General features: G+C 46.8%; 1 protein-coding gene across 1 annotated transcript in view; it reads left to right on the plus strand.

The window, feature by feature from the left end:
* The first annotated feature begins 864 nt into the window (after nucleotides 1-864).
* The window catches only part of AMOTL1 (angiomotin like 1), a 54,563-nt gene continuing 31,253 nt past the window's right edge, over nucleotides 865-24,174 (plus strand). The window contains exons 1-3 of the mRNA XM_053935634.1: nucleotides 865-900; nucleotides 11,912-12,058; nucleotides 14,683-15,568. Coding sequence (XP_053791609.1) covers nucleotides 14,742-15,568 — 827 coding nt within the window. The 5' untranslated portion in view covers nucleotides 865-900; nucleotides 11,912-12,058; nucleotides 14,683-14,741. The remainder of the gene's footprint in view (nucleotides 901-11,911; nucleotides 12,059-14,682; nucleotides 15,569-24,174) is intronic.

Consider the following 24,174-nt stretch of genomic DNA (forward strand, 5'->3'; position numbering starts at 1 on the left):
CCTGGCAGTGCCACTTACCCCAAAAGATGCCTACCCTATGGGGCAGTGCTGGGAATAGAGTGTGTTGGGACTGCCGAACGCAGTCTGTGCCCACATGGCTGCAGGGATGGGAATGAAGTGCTGTGCAAACATCAGAGGAGCTCTTCTGCCATGCCCCCTCTGTCAAACCTTTGGCAGCAGGGCTGGAGTGGTCTGGGGAGATGGAGCAGTGGGTCACTCCAGCCCTAACGAACGCTCATCCCGTGCAGGTGGTATGCCAAACCACAAAGACGGGATGGAGCAGGTGGGCAGCAGGGCAAGGGGCTGCGCTCAGGAGTGGGGCGTTGAGTTTAGGAACGGGGAGCTGAGTTTAGGAACGAAATGGTATCCCCAGTCAATCGCCGAACAGCCATCGACTCCTCCATGGACAGCTAGAGGTCTGGGAGACGAAGAGGATGCCCAGGGTTAATTCACGGGCTTGGGACTCGGCGTAACCCTCACCAACTGTCCCGCAAGGGACCAGGGAGTCTATGGCGGTCTCTAGGTCGGGATTTAGATCCCGAGCATCCCCAGACACGAGGCGGGGCAGCCGTGATGCCACACAGGTTCACCCCGGGCGTACCCAGGTGCCTTCAGTGGCTCCGGATGGGGCTGCGAGCCTCGAACCCGGGGTACGAAGCTCCCCCGAGCGCGCCTCCCCCACAACCCCGACAGGAGCGGCGAGAGGGGCGGGCAGCGGCCTCCCCGCGCCGGGAGGTGCCTGGACCGCCCCCGGACCCGCCCCATCGGCTGCCCCCGCCCCCGGCTGTCCCCGCCCGGCCCGGCCCGGCCCGCGGCGGCCGGCGGAGCGCGCCCGGCGGCGGCGGGGAGCGGCGCGGATGGCAGCGGTGCTGCCGGGGACGGCGGGGCGCGGAGCCGGAGGTAATGGCGGGGAAGGGAGACGGTGTCCGGGTGTCGCCGCACGGCTGCGTGTCCGTGCATACATGTTTGTGCACACGTGTGTCTGTGCGTGGGGGGTGCGGGTGCCCGTGTCCACGTGTGTGCCGGGGAGCGCGCCGCGGTGTGCGGGCGTGCCGCGGCGGGATGTCGCTTCTCATGCCCACCCGTGAGTGCTGCCGTGCCCCGCCGCCCTCCCGGGAGGATGCGGGAAGGCCTGAGCAGCCTTCCGCCGGCTACCGGACCCAGCGCACCCCGCTGCTCCCCCGGGCTGCGTGGACCCCGCAGGAGGTGCGGGAGCGGGGCCGGCTCCGTGCTAAGCCGGCCCGGGTCCGTGCTAAGCCGGCCCGACGCTCCGTTAGACCCGAGCCGCCGGCCCGGCGGCCGCCGCTGCTCCCGCTCCTCCGCTCCCGGAGTCCTCCCCGGGAATCTTCCCCGCTCCGGGAAGGCAGAGCAGCGCGGGGCGAGCCCCGAAACAGCCCCGGTCGGAGCGGGGTGTCCGTACTATGTTCTGAAGGAGGAACGCGCCGGGGGTCCGCCGGCGGGGAGCGGCACTCGGGGCGGCCGCTGCCGTTTCCGCAGCAGCGATCGCACGATGCGTCCCCGCGAGTCCCCAGCGCCGGCTGTCACTCGGAGCGGCCCCGGAGCGCCCACCGGGGACGCCGGCCCCGTCCCGTCCCGTCCCGTGGGTGCATCGGGCGGCAGCGCCGGCCGTAGGGGACATGCAGGAGGGGCCTCCCACGCCGGGAGAGCGCTTTCTCACGTTGTTGTTGCAGAGGGATGGTGAGAGGGAACTTTTTTATATTTAACCTTCCTACCCATGCAAGGAACAAAGATAAACTCCGGTTTAAAAAAAAAAAAAAAAAAAAGTCAGCATTGAAAGGAAAAAAAAAAAAAAAAACCCACGACGTGAATTTAACCCGAATCCTCCTGCCAGGTTTTGTGATTCATAGCTTTAAGTACAGGAAGGTCGCTGCTTGGGCTTTTTCCTCTTTCGATGGAAAGAGGTTTTTTTTTCTCTTTCCTGGTGCTGTGAGAGCATCCCGGGGACCTGTGGGCAGCTGCCATAAGAGACGAGGATCTGGTGACTGAGTCTGCAAGACCCTTCTTGTGCATCCACTGAGTTCAGGTTATGCCTTCTTGTGTATAGAAATAAGCCTAAAAGCTTCCTGAGAGAATGGTGGCAGTGAACATGAGTCCTGTGAATTTTCCTGAGCACAGCTAGCTGGCAGCGCCATTCCTGCTAACAGGTGTGCATGTATATAGTTATATATAGATATTAAATATATATCTAAATATATGTAGATGTATGTTTATGTAGTTTTATATATTTACATACATATATATAGACATATATGGCTGCATATATTGTATATAAATAAAATATAGACCATGTATATATATTTACTTTTATATATATATATATATATATATATATACATTTCTAATGGCCAGAAAAGCTTTTCCAAGGGTTCTACAATTACCTTATGTCCAAGTGGTGAGGGCAGGGAATATTGGGTTGGCAAGAGCCCATAGTAGAACCCTCTCTGGGGCTGTGCTGGGTGCATGGTATGGCCCTGCATGGAGGATCCCTGTCCTGCCCAGCCTTCCTCATCCCCAGCCACGACTGGAGCAGTGGTGTGAGGGGATGAATTTGGGGAGGCTGGTTTTAGGCTGTTAAATAGGGGAGGTATGTGCCCCACAGTGTTGCTGGGGCTGGGCCTCCCAGTTTCCCCAGGCTGTGTGGGGGCCACTGTGACCCCCCAATCACCTGCATGTCCATTCTCATCTGTCCTGATGTTCATTGCTCCCCTTTTCCCTCTCTCAACATTTGGCAGGGGAAGCTTTGCTTTCCCCCTTTTTTGGAAAGTGCTCAGCTGCTGGAGGAGGGCAGCTTCGATCCATAGAGGCACATGTGACCTCTCCTAAGTCCAGATGTCTGCAGGATTGGTGACAGGCATGATGAGGGCAGTTTCCGAGTCCTGGCCTCCCATGGTGATCTGGACCAAGCCCTCTGCACATTAGTCCCTGGATGGGGGTTGGATGGATGGATACAGCTCTGGTGCTCCTTGCAAGAGCTCCTCTGTGAGGAAACGCCAGCACAGAGCCAAAGGCTTTGCATTTCTCCAGCAAAGACACACCTAAGGGGGTTGGAAGGGATCCCAGCAGCAGCCCAGGGAGGGTCAGGCACAACCAGACTCTGTGCACATGAGTGTTTCAGGGTTACACGGAGATGTTACTGTTGACCATTGCACCCTTCCTTCAGGAAACAAAAGCCTGAGTCCCCAGTGCCTTTTTTTTCTCACTGATAGGCATGTAAATTGCTTTAAAGGCTAGGTCTGGTATAAATGTTATTTGGTGCTAAGGCAGGAGTGTGTGCCCTATGCAGCCTTCTTGTCCTGGAAACCATTAAGAGGACAGCTGCATACTTGGATTTTCACACACAGACTATCTGCTAATGTAATAGTCCCAGTGGAAAGTTTAGTGCTCAGGAATATTTTGCGGATTTGAGAAAAATCCCAGGAGGATTTTTGGTTTCATATAGCAACTGCTTTTTGGCAGCTTTGGGGTAGATGTAATCTGGTCCCCATTTGTGTCCTGAATTTTTAAATGGAACGGCCTGCCTTCCACTCAGGGCAGAAGTAGAAATAGATGGAAATAGAAAATAATAGTAACAAGAACAACATTACCTCTAAAAAATAAATTCTTAGGGCAACATTTCTGTCCAGGTGTTGCATTTAGGAAATGTGTATGTCTATTTTTGGTCATTTTTAGTGTCTTTTTGAGTAGGTGAGATAGTACTGTGGGTGCAAATTTCAGGTAAATCTGTAGAAGCCAGTGAAACTGCTCCAGGTTTGGATTGGTGCATGCGAGAGCAGAGTTTGGCCACACAGTAAGGTGTATCCCATTAGTGACAGGAGGTCCTGCAGCATTTGCTGGCTTTCAGTGGCCTTGTCCAGGTCAGATGTGTCAGACCACGGTGTGTGGCTGTGGTTTTCCTGATGCATGTCTGTCCCACATCTTGAAGCTGTAGCACGTCATTTTTGTGCAAACCAGGCAATGGCAGCCAGCACGTGTCAAGGCAGCCCCAGCCAAGGAGAGGGGTGATCTACAGGGGCGTGGCACGTCTCAAGGACACATAGCATGGAGTTAAATAATTGAGCAGCGCTTGGGATTATCTGCTCTGACCATGTTGGTTAACACAAATACAAACATGCTTCAGACAACAGTAACTCCGGTGATCAAGTCTAAGGCTGGAAATTAATAACATTGTTAATTTAATTTAATTTAATGAATGATTTAATGCTTTTAAATGTTTTTAGTGAAATTCCTCTCTGTGATGGCTTCCTGGGATGGACAGAGGGTCTCTGCTAGTGACATGTCCCATTCCTTGGGATGTGTCCTTCTGCATGTGACCAGCACCATTTTGAGGCTGGCTCCATACCGGTGGCTGTTGCTGTGATTTTCCCTGTTCTACATCTGAGTTGAGCTATCCGGGAGCAAGAACTACAGGCAATTATCTTGTTAGCACTTCTACGTATAGCACCTTTATTAAATTTCTGCATTTTAAAAGTGGCTGAATATAAATTGCATGTAATATTTTAATAATGGAAGGATCATAATTGTAATATATATTCTGGTGGGAAGAAGGTTTAATTTCTTTTTGCTTCAAGTTATGACACTTAAGAATTGTGCAAAGACTCTGCTTAGTGTAGGGTTATCTTAATGAAGAACAAGCAGTTTTTCACACAGATCAAGTGAAGAACTGTGGATCCTTAGGATGGTTTGTTGCTTGTGTTAAAAAAATGGAAAAAGTCTAGAAATCCATACGATAGAGTTCAATGCCCGCCTTTTCAGTTAGAGAGTACTGTACAGCCTTTGTACTATTTTTGTTCTGTCCTTATCCCAGGCTCCTTTGTACACTGCAAGCTTGTGGGAATGACTCAGGGAGAAAGCTATTTAACCTAAAGGACACCACTGGCAAAAAAAAAAAAAAAAACAAAAAACACATAAATGGATAAAGAGCAATGTCCGTGACTGTGAGTGGGAACCAAGAGGAATATTTGTGTGTGTCTGAGGAAGAGAGATCCCAAAACCTCCTCCAAATGGGGTGAAAAAAATTCCTCTTCTTCAGGATGCTGTTTATTCAGTTCAAGAAGGGAATTTTATAACATAGTTGTTTGAAGTAACAAGGAACTAAGACTGAATGATCCACAGACCTAGGTCCTATTTCACTTCTGGTTAATTAATGGAAGGGTTTAAATATCGGAGTGACATAGATCATGCCAGTGCTTTTCTGTAATGGGATCATTTTTAAAAGCAGTAAGTAAAAATTTATCGTGGCTTAAACTCCAGCTCTACACGTGTCTTGTCTGTATGTTGTAGCTGATTGATGATTTTGCTTTTTTCCCCCAGTGGAAGCAGATTTCCTTCCCTAAGAATTTATGTGATGAATTTTTATCTTGGAGGTTTTTTTTATTGCTTGGAAATCAGAATTTATAGTGTAGTGAAAATGTCTGCAGACAGTTGCTGGGCTGACAAGTGGTGTGGCTGTAGCAGAAGTGTTGTCTCATTTGCAAACTCCATGTCAGCCTTTGTATTTCACTCTTACTGGGAGTTTCTTCCCCTACTTTCAGGTCTGAATAATATTTATCCTTTCATCTCAGAGCAGCAATGCTGACATGAGTTGTCATTGTGCCACTGGCACTTTGATCAAAGCAGGAGTTTCAATTATTGGTTCAATTCTTTGAATAAATTTGGGCTGGCTGTATTTGTAGACTTGACATTATAGCTGTGAAGGCAATAGTGTAGCTTATAATATAGAGACACCTTAAAAATGCACATATTTTTGTAAAGCCTAGCACAGCTGTCTAAGGAATATGCATCTCTTCCTCCATCAGGTTAATGCCCAGGTAATGGTTTGGCACCTGGAGGTGTGATGAGAATACTCTGCCTGAATCCTGCCTCTCCTCTGGGCTGAGCCTGGGTCGAGGGGGAAAAGCCAGCATTCTAGCAGTTATTCCAGTTATTCTAGCATTATAAACCTGTTAACCATCTGAGATGAAACAGTGGTGATGGGCACTGTTTGCCCCTACACACCAGCACACCTGATTTCCATCGGGAAGGTGGAGAAGTGCAGGCATCCGAGGGGATCTCCCGGGGAGGCAAGCTTGGCTCCGCTCTCTCCTGTATCCATCTGATCTCATGCCAGGTTTGGGAGCTGCTTTCAAAGCACATTTGCTTTGCTTCTCTCATAGGTTTTTTCCTCCTCTGCTTTGGTTTTTGCTGAAGGGAAGCATATATGAAAATAAGCATGTGAGGCTGAAGTTCCATGGAGAACGTTCATCCTTGTAGGCAGTTAAATTTGGACATGTTAGCACAATTCTTTGGGAGAGACGGGGTTTGACTGACTCCATTGCGTATTCCCATTAGTCTTGCTCGTGCTTACTTGGACAATGCACTTTCTGGAGAGTGAAATGACAGTACCAAGGATGGGTGACTCCAGAAACTCTTCTTGAGCAGGGGAATAGCACAACGTGTATCCTGGAGCTGATACTGGGATGAGGATCTCTTTCCCCAGAGCGGTGAGTTGCGGAGGCGTAGCTCGGTCTGATAATCCTGCCAGGCACAGGGGTGCAGCTTCTCTCACTTTCATGTGGGAAGTGAGAGGTGCTGCTCACTCACATCTGGTGTGCATTATGTGCGTTGGATTTTTGTCCTGCAAGATATTGTTTTACTCCTGTGAAAATAATACTGGTGGTGCTTGTTCAGTCCTCACAGGGCTCAGGAGCCCTGGCAGTGGATGTGAGGTTCACAACCAGAATTGTGGGGTGTGAGGATGAGTCAGCCACCCAAGAAGTGACCTAGAAAACTTGTGCATTCACTGGGGAGCTGCTCATGGAAAACAATATCCAGTGGCTGCCTTAGCCCCTGCACTTCATTGGAGCTGTGGCTGCAAAAGAATCCCAGTGCTGTTGGAGGTACCAAAAGTATCCCTTGTGACATTGTTAGGAGTCCAATTTTCATACTTAAACCAAGAAGTGAGATACATGAGTTATTTTTTTCTGTGCCAAAGGAAACTCAGATCTTCCTCCTAGCTTTGGGAGAGTGGCATGGCTGTGTGTCTGGGGTATGGCAATCCGTGCTCTCAAGACTGGGCCAATGCTTAGGAGAGAAAGTAGAGTTTGTGGGCCAGGATGCACATGGAAGGGTGTCCAGCCTCAACAGAGTGTCCCTGTGACATGCTGCAGGGACTGATTGTCCACCCTGGGAAATTCATGGCATAGCCTTTGTGCAGCCCCTGGGACCTTGGAGTGCTTTACTGTCCTTTTGTTATTTCCCTTAAAGAATTCTCTTCCTTTTTTGACCTGAAATTTTTATGCAGCAGCAGGGCAGAGAAAATGTTTTAAATGTCAAATAAGGTATTTATACTCCTTTTTGGCACGGCTATGATACAGAGGGACAAATGTGGGCTTGGAAACGATGTAATTTTTCTCCTGTCATTTTTGGACTTCCCTTACATACTGTGGCAGGGTTTATAGGAAAGTGTAAAGCCACCTTACTTACTTTTTAATTTCAGATGATTGCTTAGGATCATATTGGAAACACCTCAGTTTCTTTTGAACCACTTGGTCAGTAGGGTACAGATTGAAAGAGGAATTTTTGGAGGTCAGCTCTGTGGTTTTGTTTGGCTGGGTGGTAGAAGAGTCATCATATGTGCCAGCAGCATGGGCTGTGCTGCGGGCAGCCACATTATGTTACCTGGGTGGGCAGTGGGTGTGATGCAGAAACTCATTACCTGGGCTCTGCCTTGAGGCGTTGCCTCTAAATAGCAGCAAGCTGTGTTTTCACAACTGGCATCTTCTGGTGTTTTACTGAAGACGAGAGTAGTAGTACAGCTTGGCTGTAAGAAAACCATCTTCTCTGACTGTTTTTGCAAATTTGTTTCTTGGGGATGCTGTTACTGCTTTAAAAACATGGCTTTCCTCTCATGTCACAGCTTCCTATGTGGTTTGCTTTAGATCCTTTTCAAAACCAGACTGAAGCCACATCAGAAACAGAAAATATTTATGTGTTGCTCCACTGTCTCTGGGTCCTGGCTGACTGTCTGGTGTTAATCTTAGCAACTGATTCATTTGAATAGTTCTGAATCTTCAAATGAATTGCACTGCTGTGCAGTAACCTCCAGGATAATATGTCTGCTTCTGTACAGTGGAATGCATGCTTATCTAAAAGTAAAGGAAAACAAATGAATTGGTGTCAGGCAGTCACTAGATGTAGGAGAGTTGGTAGAGATGCAGAAATGGAGCAGCCACCCAATTTAGCAAGGACTGAACTGGGCCAGAAATATGGTCATGTCTTAGAGAGCTGGCTATAAGAGACACTAGATACATGGCAATTGAAGACATAATGTCTGTGGACTGGGTTGCATCCTGGCATTCTGGGGCTGAGGGGGCTGGGCTGGCTTTGGGAGGGGGAGAGCAGAGGGCACAGCACAGCTGGCAGCTGCCTGCAGGCACCTACAGGCATGATGAGGTCAGTTCTTCTTGGCAGTGGCTGTCACAAAACATGGGGCAGCAGCTGCAGCAGCTGTGGTTTGTGGCTTGTTTGGGCTAGATATGGGTAAAAAGCCATTCCCCAGGGACATACCCCTGGCAGGGTGATGATCTTCATCCTAGGTTGCCCTCAACTGGCTTCTTAACTCCTGGCTGCTGGGCACCACTGCTCTGGCACTAGGAATCAGTTATAGGGATGAAAATTGCTCTTCTGGTGAGCATTGTAGAGGAATGAGGAGGTCTGGGAAAGGAACATGTGCCTGACCGTTGGATGGGTGCCTTGCACCATATCAGAGCTGGATGTAGTAAAGCCTTTCCCTTCAGAGAGGGGAGCTGGCTTTTGGAAGGCTTCAGTGACAGCAAGGGGAGAAAGAAATAAGGCTTGTTCCTTGCTCTAAATGGCTTGTGAGGTTCCACTAAGCTTTCAAGTGGTGCCTTATTGCCACCACTATGATCTGGATTTTGGCTGTGTGCCAAGTCCTGATCTATTGGCAACTGTTTTCTGTGTTACACAGAAACTGGTTTTCTGTGTCAGTTACAGCTGACATTTTATTAAAACCTACTGTGAATGAACATAAAATATTGTTACATCATTTTTAACATCATAAAACATCATGACATCATTTTATGATGATAAAACATCAGCATGGGTACAGCACAGTCCAGTAGTTTCTGCCTGGATTGGGGCTTCTTGATTTTGACTGTGATATAACAGAGATCAGAAACTGAGCAGTTTGGCAGTTTGGCATTTACCAGTCCTGATTTTAGTAGAATATTGCTCTGCCGTGAAAACCAGAGACATGTGGTTAGGTGAGAATTTCTGCTCCTGTTAAAGAAAAAGCCATGTCTTTGTTCTTCATCTGGTAAAATTAGAAACCATGACCAAAGGGTGCCTACAGACTCAAAATGCAAAAGGTGAGGGTACCATTTTACTAACAAGTTTTTTTTTTTTTTTTAAATTCTCTTTGGTGAGTAGTGGAGCCAAGCCAGTATCTGCTGGCTGCCCAGGTTGCCTGTAGTGCTTGAAGCTACTTGTCTTCTTCCTTGGGTGTGCAGGTTTTCTTTGCTTCACCCCAATATACTTTTTATTCCTAGAACAAGCTTGGGTTTGAAATGCACTGGTTACATACAGGATTCCAAATTCCAAGGCAGGACTGTGTGTGTGTAAGAGCAATGAAGGGTGTCTTTAATCCTATTCTCTACCAGAATAGGCCAATAATTTTGGTAATTAGTGTACTTGAGATTTTTCTTGGGTCTGTGTCAGCATCAGCACAATTTACAGACCAGTCTCCTATGCTTGTTTTCACATACATATATGGCTTAGATCTACTCAAGCAAACAATCTTTCCCTCTTGCTTTCTAAATATAGATAACTGCCATACACATTCATGCATAATATGAATGGTAAAGTGATGAATTCATTAACATTTTGCAGAAATGCCTATTTCCTCTCCTCTTGGCACAGAAGAAAATAGTATCTTCATGCCTGTAGAAATGACAGTCTGGATCCTACACCCTTGTCATCCCCCTGCTCCCTTGCTCCGTGCAGTTGCATGGGGTTAGTGATGACCTGTGTAATATATGTAGGCAGCATGCAGTTAGCTGAGCACAAACCAAGCAGTCAGGATTAATAAATCCAGGTCATTCGTGGATGACTGTTTTTCCTGCAAGAGCGGCGTGCTGTGGATCCCGATGCTTGTGGGCTTCCTGCCCCAGGTGGATGGCTGGATGCATCACTGGTGCCACTTGGAGCACTCTGCCTCCTGCTCAAGCAAGTCCTTGGCAGTGGCTGGTGCTGGAGGTTGATGACCATTCCCTTAGCCTAAAACCTGTGACAACCAGTGGGGTGAGTGGAGAGTGAGCCTGCTGTGTGCCTGTTGTGCCAAGGTACTTGCAGCCAGGAGATGCTCATTTCCAAGGTTTGAACCTCTAGGAGCCTCTCTTTACAAAATGAGTAAGTTCTCAGAAAAATGAGAAAGTAAAAAAATCACAAAAGTGTAGAACAGACCAGGTTGGAGGGGACCTCACAGATCATCTGGTCTAACCTTTTGAGGGAAGGAGACAATTTAGATGAGATTATCTAGGACAGTGTCTAATCGCATACTGAAAACCTCCAGTGATGGGGAGTCTGCCACATCCCTGGAGAGGTTGTTCAGTGAGTGATTGTTTTCACTGTAAAAGGTTTCATGGTTATGTCAAGATAAAACATCTCTTAGTGCTACTTATGCTTACTGCCCCTTCTCACTGTAGCTCCTGGTGAAAAGAGAGCTTCTTTCCTCTCTGTAGCCTCCCTTTAAATGCTGCTAGACTGTAATGAGAGCTCCCTCACAGCCTTCTCTTCTCCGGGGAGAAAGGACCTAGCTCCTTCATCCTTTCCTCTCAGAACAGGTTCTACAGCCCACTGATGATTTTTGCGGCCCTCCTTTGGATCCTGTACAGTCTGTATCTTTCTTGAATTGTAGGATTATTCAAATGTCATTTGTGGCTTGAAATATAGGGTCAAGCCAATGTCATTCCTGGCTTAAGGCTGCTGTGATGCATTCCGTATCAGTTTGTTAAAACAAGCACCCTTGAGAACAGATTTCGGATGAGCATTGTTGTTTGCCAAGTTGCAAGCAGAAAAGGCCTTAATGCTGTCTAAGTGCTTCTCAGCAGAGACTAAAACATCCCTGTGTTATCAACAATGTTTCCAGCACAAATCCAAAACATAGCCCCACACTAGCTACTGAGAAGAAAATTAACTCTGTCCTAGCCAAAACCAGTGCAGTCCAGCCATCAGTGTCTGTGGGATGCTGGGGCTGGGGCGTGCAGCTCCCGTGCAGTTGGTCTGCAGCACAAATTCCCATGGTCCTCCAGCTACGGCCGCTCCTTACTGTATTAAGAACATCTGGACAAAGTGATTTATAAACTCTCTCCCTTGATAGCACTGGCTGTATTTTATGTCTCAGCAATTTTCTGTATTGCTAAACTATTACTCATGAGCAGATTCTGTGGTAAGACCTTTCCCAGACTATAGTCCTATTTAATGTGTGGCTGTGTCCCCACCTTTCCTTCTTTTTACTCACTCCCTTGTTCATCCCTTTACAATGGCTCTGTTGACTTCATGTCCTGGGGCTATGCCTTGATTTGTGAGCTTGTGACTTTTCACTGTTAGCTCTTACAAACCTTTCTTTGTACCTGGACTGAGGACCTTGTAGGCCAGGCTGGGTCAATGCATGCAACAGCACTGGTGACTTGGTGTTTTGCCTCTTGTTCCTCAGAGCTAATGTGTCATTTGGAAAGTGCAGACGGAAGATATGGTTTACTCACTGGCCTCAGAAGGGCTTCTCAGCACCTAGCCATGCTCAAGAAATTTTTTTGGACTACTATCATAAGTCATGGCTTCACATTTTGTCATTCATGCAGTTTCTTTACTGGCATTCTGTTCTTCTTTCTTACAGGCTCCACATCTGTTTGTTACAAGCCTACCAGCCCAGTCCAGGTACTGGAAGACTCTGGCTTTCTCTACCAGGATCACCAGTTGTTTGCTGGCAGGCATGAAGTGTCCCCGCTAACGGCTGAAGTGATCAGTGCCAAAGAAAAAGCTGGTAAGTGCATGGCCACACTTCTGTATGAACCCATTGCATATGCTTCCATGTTTTTCCCAAAGTATAAATTGAGCATCAAGCCATTTACAAGTAACATTTAGAGAGTTGAAGGCCAGCTTCTCATTCTTCATAGAGTCAAAGTTACCTTTGACTTGTGTATTGTGACCCACCCTCACTTGTCACCTGTATTTGTGGAGGGTGCATCATTTCCACTTGTCCTTCAGGACATGGTTGCTTTTCACTGCACAGCTGGACCAATTTCCATGGCTTTTTTGCTGATGGAGCAAGACCATAGGTACTGTGGAAAGCTCACTGTGGTCAAGCCTTCTGGACTTCAATAATAGACAATATAAAGTACACCTCTCAGATATAAGGATGATAACATGATTAGCACAGAAGTGGAAATCCTGGTGTATTATAAAGAACTGCCTTGACTGTGTGATGTTGGCTTTATCCCCTTTCCTCAGGCTTTTCTCAGGTGTTGTCTAACAACCTAGACTGTAAGCTGTCTGGTGTGTTAGGGAGACATTATTGCTTGTCTGCGAAAATGTGCAGTGTGATGAGGCTTCTGTGTGCTCTGATAACATGAACAAAGCAGCAAGAGCTTGCTGTAACTGCAGGGACATTGAAAGCAGCTGGATACTTGGCTGTTGAGCAAAGAGGTAGATGGAGATGCACTGTGTGTCTGTGCATCTTCCTGCTTCAAATACCATTCCGAGGAGCTGACAGACCCTCTGAGAGCTGGTGGCCAGGCTGCAACCCCAGCGGGTGAGGCTGGCGGGCAGATAACATTGTTTCAGGGAAAGCAGGAGAGGTGTATCTGCTAGGGCAGGTGTGGAGTGAAACAGCCTGGGAATCTTCGCTCCCTCTTGAGCCCCACAATCATCTTTAAGGCTTTGCGACAGAAATGTTAGCGGAAATGACCTCTTACCATTGTTAAGAGTCAAAGGCTTTTCTTTCCCTCTGGCATCTGGGTTGTATATAAGTTATCCCACAGCACGTGTATTAACTAATGAAACCTCAGGGAAATGACCAGACCTCAAGAGAAAGTTTGCTTTTAAACTGCTTTCAAATGCCACAAAGCAAATGTAAGTCCTGACAAACTCCTCTGAGAATTGAGAACAGCAGGAGAGAGAAAGTTGCCAAGAGTGACCTGAAGAAACCAAACTGCAGAAAGCACCTCCTTGCCTAGGGACATAGGAAGACTCTTCTCACTTTTGTCTGCACTGGAATCTTTCAGGAACATTCCTCTGAGCTCAGACAGTGTTCAGATAGACATCTTATAGCACTTTTGGGATGGAAGGGGGGCTCCAGGAGGGAGCAATTCCAGAGGTCTCAGCCGTGGTTAAATCACAGAATATGCTGAGTTGAAAGGGACCCACTGGGGTCATCAAATCCAATGCAAACATGGTGCCATTGGTTCTGAATGACTTCAGTAGCCTGTGTTAGGGTTGTGTAGCTAATCTGTCTGTGCTTCTTTTTTAAATGCTGCCATTACATCTATAACCATAATGCCTTCCTTGTGTTAACCCAGCAAAATTACCACAGTTAGTATTGACTCCCTTAGAAATAGTGTTTTCAGCCAGAAGGGAAATTGCAGTTTTAGAGGAAGATGCCAGAGCACAGATTATTCTCAGACCTTTAGGACTGTTTCATTTTCACAGTTCCATTTCACAGGTTTTCTGTGACACATTTTGCATTTTATTTTGTCATGGTACACAGTACATTTACACCTTTGGCCATCAGAAATACAGCAGTTGGTATTGCCGTGCAGGCTGCCTCTGTAAGTTGTGCAAGCTGTCTCTGGGGAGAGGTCAAACACTGGAACAGGCTTCCTAGAGAGGTGGTCAATGCCCCAAGCCTGTCAGTGTTTAAAGAGGCATTTGGACAGAGCTCTTAATAAAATGCTTTAACTTTTTCTGAGCTTTGAACTGGCCAAGCAGTGGGATGAGATAACCATTGTAGGCTCCTGTCCCGTCCTGTCCCGTCCTGTCCTGTCCCGTCCTCTCCTCTCCTCTCCTCTCCTCTCCTCTCCTCTCCTCTCCTCTCCTCTCCTCTCCTCTCCTCTCCTCTCCTCTCCTCTCCTCTCCTCTCCTCTCCTCTCCTCTCCTCTCCTCTCCTCTCCTCTCCTCTCCTCTCCTCTCCTCTCCTCTCCTCTCCTCTCCTCTCCTCTCCTCTCCTCTCCTCTCCTCTCCTCTCCTCTCCTCTCCTCTCCTCTCCTCTCCTCTCCTCTCCTCTCCTCTCCATGTTCGAAAATACCAAATTTCCCTGTGACATGGAATGTCCCTTGTTGACTTAGAGGGAGGTTCAGAGCTGGGCACTGGACACATGGAATATTATGGAGGGGAAGGCCAGGGAGGGGACTGGAATGTGTTCCTAGGGGTTACTGCCAAACAGAATTAGGGTGTAGGGGTGGAGGAAGAGCAGGGAGCAATGCTCTGCCTCCTTTGTTGGCTTCCAGCCATGTCCCTTGTGCTGCCAGGGGAATCCTGGCAGGACACTGCCCATGGAGTGCATCCTGGGCATGGGGTTACCATTGCGGGATGTAGGAAGGGAAGAAACAGCAGGGGGAATTAGACCTCCTGGACAGCAGAGCTAATGGCCACCTTTCTCTCCCTGCCCAGCTGAAGAGACCCTCTGCACCCTGCGCCCGCCCAGCTTCCGCCGTGTGCCAGAGGCGGAGATGCGAGGGGCGGAGGAGGTGGCAGCCGGCACCGTCCTGCAGCGCCTGATCCAGGAGCGGCTGAGGTATGGCAACCCCAGCGAGAACATGAACCTGCTGGCCATCCAGCACCAGGCGACGGGCAGCGCCGGCCCCTCCAACAGCACTGCCAGCACTCTCTCTTCCGCAGAAAACCTTGCTCCCGAAGACCTGCCAATGGTCCAGCCGTCAGGGCGGCAGGAACCACAGGGGCAGGAGCACCAGGGTGACGGTGCTGCCATGGAGAAGCAGCCTCGGGCCCCGCAGCCCCCGCACAGCACCGAGGAGCTCCCCACCTATGAGGAGGCCAAAGCCCAGTCTCAGTTTTTCCGTGGCCAGCCCGCACCACCAGCCACCTCTGCCACACCGGGTTTTTATGGCTCCTCCAGCCAAAAGTCCAGGACGGAGGGGAGGCCAACAGTGAACCGGGCCAACAGCGGGCAGGCGCATAAGGATGAGGCGCTGAAGGAGCTGAAGCAGGGCCACGTCCGCTCGCTGAGCGAGAGGATCATGCAGCTCTCGCTGGAGAGGAACGGGGCCAAGCAGCACCCCCCAGCCCCAGGAGGTGGGAAGGGTTTCAAGGCAGCCCCACAACCCAGCAAGACCACGGACCCACGGGGCCCGCCTCCCGAGTACCCCTACAAAGGCAAGGCAGCAGCCCCAGGTGGCAAGGCACAGGAGCACGGGCTCTTCTACGGCGAGCAATCATCACAAGATGTCCTCAAGGCCGCCTACGCCGCCCCCCAGCCCGCCTGGGCAGAGCTGGCCCTTGTCCGCTACCAGCCGCCCCCAGAGTACGGGCTCAGCAGGTAATGGCCATTGGGGGTGGGTCTGCAGGGTCACCTGGTCCTGCCGGTGTCTGTGGGCCTTGGGCCTCGTGTGGACACGGCCAGAGTGAGCTGTAGCTCCAGGCACACGGTGGGGACATCACACCCTGCAGTGGGGACATAACATCCTGTGAAGGGATGGCAGGCCCGACTGGTAGAGGTACCTGCATCTCCCAGAGCACTCTATAAAGCTTATATTCACTTATGTGCTACTTCAGTCTTCCCACAGAGCTCACATGCGGCTTTCATGGTACTGGGCCCCTCATGCCAGGCCTCACTGTGAGCACAGGTTTATTCCAAGCGCATTAAAAATAATCCAGTGTTTGCTGGCTGTGCGCTGATCCCTGTGAGTGGTGCAGGTCCTGCCTTCAGAGATGAAATGGTGTGTTAAGGGCTCCTTTTCCTTGCTGTGCCTCAATGCGAGTGTTTGTCTGTCTCATCCCTGTGTCTTTGACCTCTCAGACAGTTATTTTGTTGGGTTTGGAAGTCTGAAGTTGTTTGGTGTGAATGTGAGCAGTTTCTATGTAGCAAGCTGCCTCATTGGGTCTTTACTGATCCCAGAATCCCCAAAGATTTTGTTGGCATCACCTTAAGTTTCACACAGTTATTTTACCACAGCACAGGCACAAAGAAAAGGTGGTGCAACTGACCTGGCTCTTTCTGTCCAAAGTGTGTAAGGCATGAAATGCAGGAGGGAATGCTCTGCTTTTCCATACTTGCAGAAAAGATGGGTTTTGTGTTGAGACAGGTAGAAACTCAAAGTGTAGCTTGGGTGACAGGGGCAAGATGGCTGTGACAAGCGGCAGGCCTGCGCCGAGTCTTTCTACAGCTATGTGTATGGCTATTGTGCGGAGTTTATGCAGTTTTTTCAGAGCAAGATGGTATTTTTGGGACCTCAGCCAAAATGCCTGTTCATTCAAAGAAAGACCTGTGTGGATGTAAGGGCAACTGGGGCCATTCTTTCCTGTAGTTGTTTGCGGTGCTAACAAACACCTCCAGCACAAAGCAGATTCATCCCCACAGAAGAAGAGCTGGTTTGGGTATTTTTATCACTCTTGGAAAATGCTGGTTCAATAACCACAGAGTGTTCTGAATCTGTGCAAGTGAGAGGAGCTGGGTGCTGCATGCACTGCTTCAGCTAACTGGGAATGTCAGTGGGGTCTGATGGAAAACCCTGTGGGGCCACTTCCAGAGCTTTTCCCAGTTGCCTGATCAGCAAGGTTAATGCTAAGAAACCTCCTTGATTCAGTGCAGATTTCCATGCCAGTCCTCAGCAAAGGCTGGATCACCCCAGCAGCTGTGGGGAGAAATCCACTGGCTCGTGATGGTGGTCACTGCTCGTTCCTGGCAAGGCAGCATCCTTTACCCCAAATCACACAGCGGGGGGTGTCGCACTACGACACGAAATAACTCACGCACTCATTCTAAGATGTAAAGAACAAAAGGAAGGAACTTTTATTTCTGACCTCACAATATATAGAATTCTAAAAGTGACAGTGGATTGGAGGATGAAATTGCTACCTCTCCAACCACACTGGTTAAACCAATAGTCTATCGATTCTCTCCTCCTACAAAGAAGAATGTGAAACAATCATTATTTACATGAACAGTGCATGAAAAACTCTAGTAGAAATATGTAAACATCAGAAGGCATAGAAAACTTTTAAAAGAACTTTAAAACTTTTAAAAGAACAGGGTGACAGGGGGGATGTCTGCTACCCCTGTGTGTTTTCTTTGCATGGTGCTGGATAAATCTCCCTCCTGTCAGGTATGTGGGCACCAGGGGGAGGAATATGCAGTTCAGCAGAGGACTGGCAGCATGACAGAGCAGAGCTGCCAAGTTTTGCACACTTACTAAAAAAATCTTCAGTGGTATCTTTCTTGCAACTCAGCAAGGGCCTTACTACTTCTCAGTCTGCATATATCCCTGCTGGCTGTGCCAGCAAGCTTGCACAGATGTAGGTTAGGGGGGTTGGCTTGGCAGGGCTTGTTTCACCAAAGCTGGGTTTGCTCTAGGGTGTATGGTGTCTCTTCAGCATCATTTAAGGTAGTTCTGGATCCTGATGTACAGGTGGTCATTTTCAGGTCCTTCTTGGCTGCCTTCATTTGCTGCCTGGATTTTGGGGAGGTTTCTTGTTAGTGAGTGGGTGAACAGTTGGCTATGTTCAGATGTTAGACAGTGAGCCTCTGGGTCTCAGCAAAGTGATGGTTTTCATCCTCATCTCAGGCTTCTCTATATTTTTTAACACAGGGCTGTCAACCTTTCACTTTCCTTTGGCACACTGAAAGATTCATTACCTGGGCTTTTTCTCAACTATTATGAACTGCTGTCACTAAAAACCAGGAAATAAACTCACCTAGTTTATTCTGTGCTTCTCTTAGTTTATAACTGGTCCCAGGTCCTGTACGGTCCTGTCACCCAGGAAGATTTGATTGACAGAAGCATTTAGGAGGTGCTTATTTATCACTTGTCATTTCTCTATCTGCAGCAGCTGTGCTCCAGTGCATCCTTGCATGCATCTTGGGCTGCATGACAGGATGGACTTGACCACATCTGGCATGGTTAAAATGCAATTTCATAAAGTGGTCTCTGCTCCAAATGTTTCCATCTTTGGAGAGGATAAAGGCATTTCAGGGATGTCAGCCCTGTCTTTACTAGAGGATTTGCCTGGGCAGCAGTCACTGTCTGAGGCTTGCAGGGGGAGCGCTGTATTACACTCCTGGGTTGCTCCCAAGCATAAACCTTCCTGTGAACTCTGCACTTGCTCACTGCTTCTCTCCTTACCTGGGCTCTGGGGACGCTCACTGCCAGGCATCTGACTGGGATGGAGGACCTTGACAGAAGAGGTTGAAATAGGGAACTGCCTGGTTTCATAAGGTTAGTTAACAGGGGTAGGATTTGGAGAGGCTGGTTTTTCTGTTAGAGGAACAAGTGAAGTAAGGAATTTCAGCTTTCATCTCATCAGGAGTGTCTGGGAAAGAAGCTGATGGAAACAGAACTGTGCTCCTGGTCAGATGGGAATCTCATATACACCAGCATCTTGCAAGAGTTTTCTGTGTTCCGGAAAAGAGGAGAAACAGATAGTGCATCGATCCAGAAAAAGCATGCACAGATTCCAGGGATGGAAAGGACTTAAAGGGTCACTGAACCCCCACTTCCCCACAGTCCTTCTTTGACAAGGGAAATGTGGCTGGAAATGGACCAATGCTGGCTGGGAGCTGTTGAAGGATAATTGAATAACTGTAGCTGCTGCTTAATTTCCTTTTTTGGTTTGACTTTTTGTTTTGCACATGACTGGTTTTAAAGGAAACTTTACCTTTATAATCATTGGAGTGAAATCTTGAAATTCATTGTAAATTTCAAGATAATTAATTGGTGTTGTACTGAATAAATCCTAGAGTCATGTGATGTAGGGGTAGTCTCAGCATTTATATAAATTAGATTTAGTGACTTCTATTTTATGGACATCACAGTTGCAGAGCAGAGCTTGAACCTTGAAGCTTAAAGGACAAAACAACTAGAAGGCAAATAAAAATGAACCAGTATTTTTTCCTTTTAAAATGTCTTAAAAGTATTTTTAAGCCAGTTGCTTGATGCTTGGGGCCCTGACTCACAACTCCTGAATGCTTTAAGTTGGCCAAGTATAACAATCTTTAGAAAACGTTTCCTTTCCTAGATGTGCAGCCATTCTTGAATTGTGTCTTTGCTAAGTTTCCTTAGGTGCAGGTTCAGAAAGTCACAGCTTGTTAGGCAAAAGGGCTTGGAACTAATATAATTTAGGTTTTTGCACAATGCCGTGAATTAATTCCAGTTTGTGAAACATTCAGTCCTGGTGAGTATAATAATCTCCATCTGGAGAATCCATCATGGATTTTATAGCCTTGTTCCACTAGCTAATTGCCATCTCTGGCAAAAATCTCCATTTTAGTTTCAGCCTGTATTTTCTTGTTTCCAGGGATTTTGCAAAATCTTTGTCAAATACTGTGAAGAGACCTGTACTATCAGTTCTTTAATACATTTAACAGATGGAGCCCGGAGCCCTGTACTTATTTCACTGTTGTCAAAATCCCTTTTTTTCACTGTGGAAAGCCAGCCTGAACACTGGTTCAGTACCAGCTGGACCAGAGGCTAATCAGGTGTAGTAACACCTCTGATTTGACTCAGTGTTCCTTATTTATGTAGCTCATTAACACTTGCAGTTGGCACCCTGGATCTCCCCCTACAGTTTGTTATCGAGTGAGTTGTGTGAGGATTGTCACAGCCCAGGATAGTATTTTCCACCCTTTAGCTTGCTGTATTTATTCCTGGAAGGATGAACTTGGACCAGCTCAAGTCGATATTGTATCTCCATGTCATGCTTAAGCTGTGATCCAGATCACTTGGTGCGATGAATCCTCTTCATTGATCCCAGTAGCTCTTGTCAGATCCTGGTGTCTTTTATTCAGAGTGATTTCTTTATCTGCACTATTAATTAAAAACATGTATAATGCAAATGAAGCCTTGAACTGGAAACTCTGCTTCTTACTGAGGGGAATTAATTTGTGGTACATGCAGAAGACAATAATGCAGGCACCTTTTTATTCTGATTTAATCCATACATTTTCAAAGTCAGCATGCAGAATCAATGAAAAGAATAAATCTGGGCTGTTTTTAAGTACATCCCATTTTTTATGTGCCTCATAAAATTCCACCCTGCCAGGATGTAGAAGTCTATAATTAACTGCTGAAAGAGTCTGCTGCTTCTCCAGTATTTGTGTATTTATTCCCCCACACATATTACTGCTCTTTTCAGACAACCTGTTGATAGTTACCGATGCAGCCGTGTCTGTGGCTGCTGACAGGACACAAGGAGCTTGTTTTCTTCCCTGAGACAGCCCAGGCAGGCGGGTTTGCTGGCACTGTGGACAAGCTGAAGGATGTTACTGACTTATCCTGGCTTTTCTCTGCAAGGATAGCCCAAGCATAAGCGTGGGTTGGAGGCTGCACTTCCATCTGACGTGAATGCTGGCAGCCCTGCAGAAGATCTTCGCTTTGTAGCCTTTCCTTCTGGTCTAATATGCCTTACATTAAAATAAATGAAAGTGAAATGAAGCTGTTTCCACAGCTTGGGTGATGCCTTGTCATTTCTCCTTACCCTTCTCTGTTATTATCCCAGTTGGTTCCTCTAGAAGTGCAGAGGTTCAGGAAGGCACCTTTTCCTTATGCTGAGAATCTGTTCTGAGTGTGGATCTCTGTGAGGAAATACAATATCCTGTCCCTCTCTTAACTATTGAGGATATGTTTGATACAGTACATGCCTTTTTAGATTATGATTTTTCCCTGCAAAATCTTCACATAATCCTGCCAAAGAAGCTGGGCCAAGTCTTTCCAGAACTAACAAATGTCGCCAACAAAATATGAATTCAAGAGATGTGAGTCCAAGTCTGCAGAATGTTTTTTTGAAACAAATACTTGAGTTTACAAGGTGCTGCAACTATTGCTGATTCCATAAGACAGAGAATACCATTGTCTGGGCTTTGACAAATGTTCTTCCATTTCTTTCTGCATTACCATTTATTGATGGATCTGTAATTGCGTTTCCTTGCACCATGACCATCAGATTGGGCTTGCTGACTTTGCCAGGATCCTGTTTTTTCCCTGCGTGGTCATAAAACTGTTTCTTCATGTTATTCACAGTGAGACAGGATAGCGTTTGAAGTCTGCATCATGACTGCAGAAATCATAGTGAAATCAGGTAGACACCTGGTCTGAGGTTAGAATCCAGACTGAAGACTCCCAGTCAATGGGCAGGAATAAGCACATTTCACATACTTTTTTTACTCTCATTGTAAGGCAAAAGCCTAAGGCAAGTTCAAAGAACTGCACCCCAGAAACACCTTATTCTCATCGCTGACTCAGCCAGAGCATCCACAGAAGATGCATGAAGTTGTGAGATAAAGTTCCTTGGGAGAGTCTTTGAAAGATGAAATAGACCAGTCTGCCCTAGAGGCAAAGGAAGGCAGAGCATTCAGAGAAAGATGATCTAAATAGGTTAGAGGAGGGCATTTTAATTATGAATGTAAATGCCATGGTGTGTTAGAAACAATGCCCTTCCTCCACTGGCCCCTTTTCATCCCTAAACAGAGGAGAGCTTCACTGTACTTGTAGCAAGGCTGAGGTGGAATTTCCTTTCCAGAACATTTACAGGCATTTTCATTTGCTAATACTGCACTGCTTTATCCAACAACAGTTCTTTTGTATTTATGATTTCCTGGTCATCAACAGCAAGTGGACTTTATCATTAATTTTCATTTCCAGGTTTCTTATTCCTACATAAAGTTACAAATTCTCCCCAGATTTCTCTGTCTTGGTAATTCTTGCTCCCAGGTGGTCCAGTATAAAAGGAGTATTAAGACCATGTCTAAATTTGGGGGCTTGGGCAGCCCCAATATCTTGAGGAATTTCTTATGAAAGTGAAGTCAATTGTCAAGTATTTTGCTGAAGACATTGTATTGCAAGCTATAGGTAGTAAGCTATTATGCATGTATCACAAGCTATATCTGTGAAAAGAGAGTGCTTGGTGACCCCAGCACAGTAGCTCTTGAAAGCCTCACAACCTGCTGGTGCTCTTTATTCAAAAAGCTGTTTACCTTAATTTTTTTTCTCTTTTTCCTTCTTTACAATACATTGCAGAAGCTTATGGGGGCCCTACTTCTACAATAATGCCAACAAAAAATATGTTTTTAATAGAAATGTAGCTGAAATGTTGCAGAGATAGCCAAAACTCATAATGTTCCACTGTTGCATGCTTTTAAGAAGGACAATTGTTGACAAGAATGTTTGGCTGAAAGATTTTAACCTGCTCTAATGCAGAGTAAGATCAACATTTAAAATACAGTAAAAGCATTGTGAGAATGTCATTCTTTACTAAGCCCAAAGGACCTCAGGATAATCCTGATTGCTGCGTTTTTTTGGAGCTTTACATGAGAATTTGGATAGGAACTAAGCTGCTGTTATAACATTCCTATTTTTGCAAATGCTGATTTGTTAATGTGAATGGCTGTGTTTATTTTATTGTGTATGTACTCAGAGATTTTGCAGTTGGCTAAGCCAGAACTAAATTGGGACAGATTAAACAAGTAAAAAGAAAGTTAGAAACATTAATTTTGTTGAACAACTGTGCGTCAAGAGGTATAAAGTCAGTTGTACCTGTTCAGTTTCTGAGCTGGAAAACAGTGGAGAATCTCTCCTGTGGCCATGGCTGCTGAGACTCTGGTGGCTGGCAGCTGCTATAGGGTGTAAATCTTTAGTAGCTCAGAAAATTTTTTATTTGCAGTTCAAAAAAACAGAGATCTCTGTGGCCTTTCCTTCCTCTGTAGTGTAAAGCTAGACAGACTAAGGTGAAAAGAAAAGATGAAATTGATAAAGGGCTAAGATTTCCCAAAAGTTCATGCAAGGGTCTAAAGGGTGTATCTATGGACAAAGATTGCTGTGCTTCATAATGAAAAAGAAAAATTGCTGTATCTCACTAGTTTAGATTCAGAGATCAGTTTAATTCTATTGCTCTATGCTATTCCCATAAAGAAGTGAGAAAATGTGTACCTGCAGCAAATCTTCCAAATTTTCTCCTTTCTACTAAGTGTCTTTGTAGGGGTGTAACTGTATCCAGACAGTTGGGCTTTTACTTGCATAAAACCAGTGGTGCCTTTTCTTTTGGTAAAGACAAACAAGCTCACACTTAACTGAATTAATTGCTGTGGTAAAACATGAGCACAGACTGACTGTCAGCAGCATTGAGGAGGTGTCGCATGCTTGTCTGAGTTCACATTCACTTGTGGAGCATATTTTGCAATGTGAGTGACATCCCTCACTCATCATGTTATTTATTGTTCAGATTTTTGAGCTAAAGAATATTCAAGTCCCACGATGGGCATCAGGTCTCTTGCCAGGTTTGCACACTGGAGCATCCGAAAGGGGGACTGTGGAGATGGTGTGAGAACCATGATCAGAGGGCTGGAGCACCTCTTCTATGAAGACAGACTGAGAGCTGGAGTTGTTCAGCCCAGAGAAGAAAAGGCTCCAGAGTAGAGAAGGCTACTGCAGCCTTCTAAAGGGGGCTTATAAGAAAGCTGGAGCAGGACATTCTACCAGGGCCTGCAGAGATGGGACAAAAGGAAATAGCTTTGAACTGGAAGAGGGTAGGTTTGGATTAGATATAAGGAAGAAAGTTTTTATGCTGAGGGTGGTGAGGCACTGCAACAGGTTGCCCAGAGATGGTCTGGATGCTCTGTCATGGGAAGTGTTCAAGGCCACGTCAGTTGGAGCCCCGAGAAGCCTCATCTGGTGGAAGGTGTCCAAGCCTGTGGCAGGGTGGTTGGACTAGATGGTTTTTAAAGATCACTTCCAACCCAAGCCATTCTGTGATTCTATTAATTCCTGTGTGTTTTCTTGTGAAGTGTCATACAGCAACCTCGCTGGCTTCCTGTCTTTTGGAAATTTTTATCCTCTTTCAGTAGACATTTAGCTCCTTAGTTATTAGCCCGCACCTCTGCTGGAGAACTAATATGCCTGGGACTGAAAGCAAACCCTTCTGGCCCTGGGAGCTGCC

Source organism: Vidua chalybeata, chromosome 2, assembly GCF_026979565.1.
Source record: "Vidua chalybeata isolate OUT-0048 chromosome 2, bVidCha1 merged haplotype, whole genome shotgun sequence".
In the NCBI taxonomy this organism is placed as follows: Eukaryota; Metazoa; Chordata; class Aves; order Passeriformes; family Viduidae; genus Vidua; species Vidua chalybeata.